Raw genomic sequence first — 6,400 nt, 5'->3', positions numbered from 1 at the left:
AATTCATTAAAGTGCTAACAAAAGATCAAGATGAAAAAAAATTAATTACATGGGACTGAGTGAACTGATGAGAATGATTATAATTTTTGTGACTTTCTTTTTGAATAAAAAAAATGTGATGTAAATTTATGTAAAAAGAACTTAATGTAAAACAATGCCACTCTTCTCACATATTTTCCCTTGTTTTGGAAAATATATTTTCTGTTAAAAACGTGATTTATGCTGACACGTAATAGGTTGATTATTGTTATTATAAATGAGTTAATAAACTTTTAAAAAAGATATAAATCTTCATGACCTTGGATTGGGTAGGGGATTCTTATATATGATGTTGAAAGCATGACCAACAAAATAAAAAACAGATAAACTGGACTTCATCAAATTTTTAAAAAATTTGTGCTTCAGAGAACACTGTCAAGAACATGAAAAGACAATCCACAGAATGGGGGAAAAATTTTTGCAAATCATGTATCTGGTAAAGAACTAGTATCTACGATATACAAAAAATTCTTATAAATAAAAAGACAGGGCTTCGCTGGTGGCGCAGTGCTTAAGAATCCGCCTGCCTATGCAGGGGACGCCGGTTCGAGCCCTGGTCCGGGAAGATCCCACATGCCACAGAGCAACTAAGCCCGTGCGCCACAACTACTGAGCCTGTGCTCTAGAGCCCACGAGCCACAACTACTGAGCCCACATGCCACAACTACTGAAGCCTGCGCACCTAGAGCCTGTGCTCCCCAACAAGAGAAGCCGCCGCAATTAGAAGCCCGCGCCCCACTACGAAGAGTAGCCCCTGCTTGCTGCAACTAGAGAAAGCCTGTGCACAGCAACAAAGACCCAATGCAGTCAAAACTAAAATAAATAAATAAATTTATAAAAAAATAAAAAAGACAACCCAACTGAAAAATGAGCAAAGGCTCTGAACAGACATTTCTCCAAATATGTACAAACGGCCAATAAGCACATGCAAAGATGTCTTCAAGAAAATATAATCAAAACCACACTTAGATACCATTTCACATGCATTATGATGGATAGAATAAAACAGTCGAATAACAACAAGTGTTGGTGAGGATATGGAAAAACTGGTTCCCTTATACATGGCTGATGGGAATGTAAAATGGTGTGGCCATTTTGGGAAACCACTCAAGCAATTCTTCAAATGATTAAATGTAGAGTCACAATATAACCCAGAAATTCTACTTGTACACAAATGTTTATTGCAGCATTATTTATAATAGTCAAAATGTGGAAACAACGCAAATGTCCAACGAATGACAAAATGGATAAACAAAATGTGGTATAGCCATACAATGGATTATTATTCAGGCATAAAAACGAATTAAGTATAGACTTTGAAAACATTATGCCAAGTGAAAGAAGTCAGTCACAAAAGACCACATGTTACATGATTTCATTCATATAAAGTCTAGAATAGGGACGTCTACAGAGACAGAGAGTGAATTAGTAGTTGCCTAAGGTTGGGGGCAGCCGAGTTTAGGGAATGGGGATGGGGGTGAGAGGGTACGAGGTTTCTTTCTGAGGTGATGAAAATGTTGTAGTATCTGTGACTATACTAAAACCCATAAAATTGTACATATTAAATGCATGAGTTATATGGTATGTGAATTATAACTCAATAAAGCTGTTTAAAAAAGGACAGGTGAAACTAACACAACATTGTAAATCAACTATAATCCAATAAAGAAAAAAAAAGAACAGGCATATAATATAAATTTCCCGACCTTTTTAAGGTGTTGTCTTACTACTTCATGCTGCCTTAGGGCAAGCACCTTTTAAGCTTAGGACTCTATCATTAAAAAAAAAAAAAAGGCAGTAAAAGTGGTATTCCTAAACAATGTAAAGCCTCTCAGGTACAAAAAAAGAACAAGCTTCCCTTCCCTGCCCCCATGCCAGCCCTTCTCCACTCTATTTCATAGTCAGAACAGAAACATACACTAGGGGTTTTAAATATGCTTTAGCTACTGAACATAGCTTTATGTGACTGTTCTTAATTTTGAAAGGAAAAGAGTTTAATATTGAGATTAAAACATACTCATAGCATACATATACACTAAGTTATATAGTCATTACAAGCTTAACAATTATGACATGGAAGCTGTGTATAATTTTAGTTTCACTTATATGGATTTCAACTGATTTTTTTCCTCCAAATGCCCTCTAATGAAAAAGTTTCTACATGAATAATATTTTTAAAACTCTGACTTACTTTTTTTTTTAAAATAGAAAGACATTAATTTTTATGCCTTTCTTACAATTTACAGCTTAGGTAATAACTATTCAAAGCAGATGACCTGTATCAGAATCACCTGGGGCTTTGCAACTCATTGTTGTCCTTGGGACTAGAAGCAATGTCATGAGGAGAGTTTGTTAAAAATGCAGAATTTGGCTTATCCCAGACCTACAGAATCAGAATTTGCTTTAACAAGATCTCTAGGTAACTTACATATAATGTTTGAAAAACAATGATCTAGAACACTTATAAAACATGCAGATTCTCGTGAGGCAAAGGCATCTGCATTTTAAACAAGAATCCTATGGTTTCCCCTACACACTGAAGTTTGAGAAGCACTACTCAAAAGAAAAGGGGCATACTGAAAAAACATTCCTTTTGAGCAGCTTTGGTATACTAATAAATGCTGCTATATATCCTTCCCCAAATAGTTTGAAAAGCAAAAAAAAAATTCCGGAATTTGTAAGTCTCACAGTTATACTACCTTAAAATTCATACCCTGAATGAGTCTCAGGAAATAAGGGGTTTAGATGAACAATCAAAACCAACTTTTTAAAAAGTTTTCATAACGCAGTAACCAAAATAAATTTATTCATACTCAAAATTTTGTAGACTTCTAATGAAAAAGTTAAATACCTTACTAAAAAGTCCCATCCAAATGGGAAATATAAATTATAGTTCCTTTTACTCAACTTTAAAAGACTTCAATTAAACAGAATGCTTAGTGTTCACAATATTCTAGCTTACACTATGTTAATTAAGTTTATTCTGATCCTTGCTGGTGGAAAACCTTTGTAGCCCTCACAGGGGAATACAGGTCTTAGGATCATGCGTAGACACTAACTTTCAATACGTGTTAAGGTAGCTGTAGAGTATACATAAAGGACTACAAGGATATTGGCCCCAAAAGGTAATTTGCTGTGCAAGATAATTTTTACTAATTCTTAGGGGATGCTGGTTTTGACAATTAATTCAGCAAACATTTGCTAAATACAATCAATGGTCAAGATTTTGTGAGGAAACAAAGATGATCAAGGCACTATCCCTAGCCCCAAGAAGCATATAATCCTGAGGACAGGTGGGGTTTGGGCAGGAACCTGCAAACACAATTAGCAGAATGTGGTCAGTACCGAAAACGGGTGCCGGAAGTTCCCAGTTTCAGCTAAGTGAATGGCAAATAATGGATATTTTACAGTAATTTCCAATTGATTTGCTGCAGAGTTCAACAAGCTAGGTAAGCTTACTAAAAAGCAGTTTATAAAGAAGTACAGCCCAAGATAAACAATTCTCTGGGAAATTTGCTTATATTTTAATACACATACACACACTTAAAGTTGGGCTATGAGGTGTGTGTGCGCTCATCAAAGGCAAAGCAATTCAAATATGAACTGGATTACAGGAGGCCCAATACAGTTAAGTTCATAGAGGGCGTTTCCTTTGACAAAAACAGGAACACTTAGCTTCAGAGATCGCTGATCATGCGAGAAAAGAGGAAAAGGGAGTGAGGATCTGTTTTTATTTCTCCCCTGGTAACTTAAAAAAAAAACCCACAAAAACCTCCCCCACTGCCCAACAGTTTCCTGAACTATTCCCTCCCTTCAACTTTATATTTTATCAAAACTATGATCCTTAAAAAGCTTAAGAACTAAAGAAGACAAGCAAAACCGGTCAAATGCATTATCTATTTAACAGTCCAAAACAGGTACCTCCCCTCAAGGGGAACTAGCAGTCCATGAAGGGCCAGGACCGGGAAAAGTGCACCCACACGCTCTCTCCAGCGCCTCGGCCACTGAGCACTCTCTTCACTGCTCTCCCCTTTCGGAGGCACACCCTCCCTTGGGAAGGGAAAAGCAAGCACCTCTTAAAAGGGGCTGCGGAGGTCGCCCGGCAGCGCGGTGAGGTTTGCGGGGACCCAGGGCAAAACCTTCTCTGCTCTGGAAGAAGCGGTGCAAATGACACTGACGAGGGCCAGCTGAACGGGGAAAGGGCACTGCGATGCTCTGTCCGGTCCCGGCCCCTCAGGGGTTCAGGTCGGCCCCCCGGCCCGCAGTTTGCTCTCTTCAGCAGGCCTAGCCGCCCAGGCCAACTCCAGCCCAATGACAGGTCCCCGAGGTGGGGCCCACGTCACAGGTGTTGCCCCAACCAGGTCCTTGTAAATCCGGGGGGGTGGGGAGGGACAAGTCGGGGCACGGCAAAGGCACCGAAAGGTGAGACGCGCGGCAGCGACGCAGCGCAGCACCCACGGCGACGCGGTCTCACCTCTAAGGTGGAGACAGTGCTGGTGAACAGGTCCTCTCCGTCCTCCAGCTCCTCAAAGTCGGTGGGTTTCCCGACCCCCAGCGGAGGAGGTTCCCTCTCGGCCGCCATCTTCGCTCGCCCAGACTACTGCGCGAGCGGGACCTCGCGGACCTGTCACGTGAGCACGCACGGCTAGGCTGGCGCGCGGGCCGCTGGGCTCCCCCGCCTCCCCGGCCCACCGCGCGCGGCCCCGCCCCCGGCCTCGAGACTGCGCCCGCCCGGCGCGCGCCGCGCTCAGCCCCGCCCGTTTGCCTCTCTTTCCACCTCCACGTCTGGGTCGCGGCCACCTTTTCACCGCCCACTTGCTGTACTGACTTTTGTGGAAGAATCTTGGACTTTTATTGCCACGTCCCTTTCTTAGCAGGACTAGGCCAAACGATTTCTGTTGTCGTTACCAGTTTTAAAATCTCCTTTAGGAAGTGGGAGAGCTTGGGGACCAGTCTTTGGGATTGGATTATGCACAGACTGAGGGCAAGATTGAGGATTGGCGGAAGAGAGACGTGTCTCTTAGATCTCTAGGCTGTCCCATAGAACTTTCTGACATGATGGAAATGTTCTATATCAGTAGCGTCCAGTAGAGTAGCCGGTGGCCGAGCACTTGAAATGAGACTAGTGTGACTGAGAACTGACTTTTAAATTGTACTTAATTTGAATTAATTTAAATATAAATAGTCCGCATGTGGATAGAGGCTACCTATTGGACAATGCAGCTCCAAATAACAAAAACCACCCAGAATAACTTGTTGTCTGAGGTTTACTCCAATTTCATCACAAGGCAGCACACAATATTTTTCCTCAATAAAGTCAAAGTCAGAAAGGCTGGAAAAATGACAATTAGGAAAATTAGTGGGTGATTAGTAAGAGCATCATACGCAACTCCCTCTTGCAATTAATATATCTTCATTGTCGGAGGGTCTCTTGAAAACTTTCAGCTTCAATTACCTCACCTCACTGCATAGGATTACTGTCAGGATCGAATGAGAAAAAATGTGAAATTATTCTGAAAGCTAAAGATTGCTATGCCAATGCAAGGTTTGTTCCTGGAAAAATAAAAGGGCATTGCAGGTAGCAACCTGAAGTTACAATTTTGCTGGAGAAGAAATCTTCACAGGCATTCTTTACAAATTAAGTATATAGAGGCCCTCAGCCCTCACTGGCCTGGGAGTTAGAAGCCCTGGGTTCTACTGGCTGTGTGCCAGACTTACTTGGCATCACTGTAATTATTATTTTTTTAAGGGTATTGGAGCAGAAGGTTTTCTAGTCACTAGGATTTCTTCCATCCCTAAATTTCTGAATTTCTATGATTATTGTCAAGAAGTATCAACCCAAACCCAACTAATTTAAGTAAGTATACCAAGTCGTTACTTGGTATCAAATGTTGCCTGGGTGAGTTGGATGCATGGGCCAGTTGTCACTGTCATGCTCCCGTCACCATTGCCACTGCCCTCGGCCTGTCTGGAATCAGATGTTGAGGCACATTCCCTGACCTGCATTCCACCACCTACGGACAGTCTGTGGCCTGTCACTGATCAGAAACTCTAATCTCTTGAAAGCTCACATTGTGGATTGAGGTGATTCTTCTCTGTATCCTTTTTACCTGTGCCTCTGCTTATTGCTTACTACTTTCTGTCTTATGCTATGGTCATTTATATTCCCAGCATATCTTTTTTATTGGACATTTGAATTAGTTGAAATATAGGTCCAGCTGCTTGTAACACAGAACCACATTCAAAGTGGCTTTAGAAAAATGCAGTGTAATTATCCCTCACATGGGAAGATGAAGGCTCCATGAGCTCATCCAGGGATTGCAGGCTCCTTCTGTGGTCCTCCTCTCCCTAGGGTGTCATC

General features: G+C 41.5%; 1 protein-coding gene across 1 annotated transcript in view; it reads right to left on the bottom strand.

The window, feature by feature from the left end:
• SNX2 (sorting nexin 2) overlaps positions 1 to 4,668 on the bottom strand; it is a 54,589-nt gene extending 49,921 nt beyond the window's left edge. Inside the window, exon 1 of the mRNA XM_007102577.3 lies at positions 4,514 to 4,668. Coding sequence (XP_007102639.1) covers positions 4,514 to 4,621 — 108 coding nt within the window. The 5' untranslated portion in view covers positions 4,622 to 4,668. The remainder of the gene's footprint in view (positions 1 to 4,513) is intronic.
• Positions 4,669 to 6,400: the final 1,732 nt, after the last annotated feature.

This window comes from Physeter macrocephalus, chromosome 8 (genome assembly GCF_002837175.3).
Source record: "Physeter macrocephalus isolate SW-GA chromosome 8, ASM283717v5, whole genome shotgun sequence".
Classification (NCBI taxonomy): Eukaryota; Metazoa; Chordata; class Mammalia; order Artiodactyla; family Physeteridae; genus Physeter; species Physeter macrocephalus.
The sequence above is the reverse complement of the archived record's forward strand: the minus strand, read 5'-3'. Positions and strand labels throughout refer to the sequence as shown.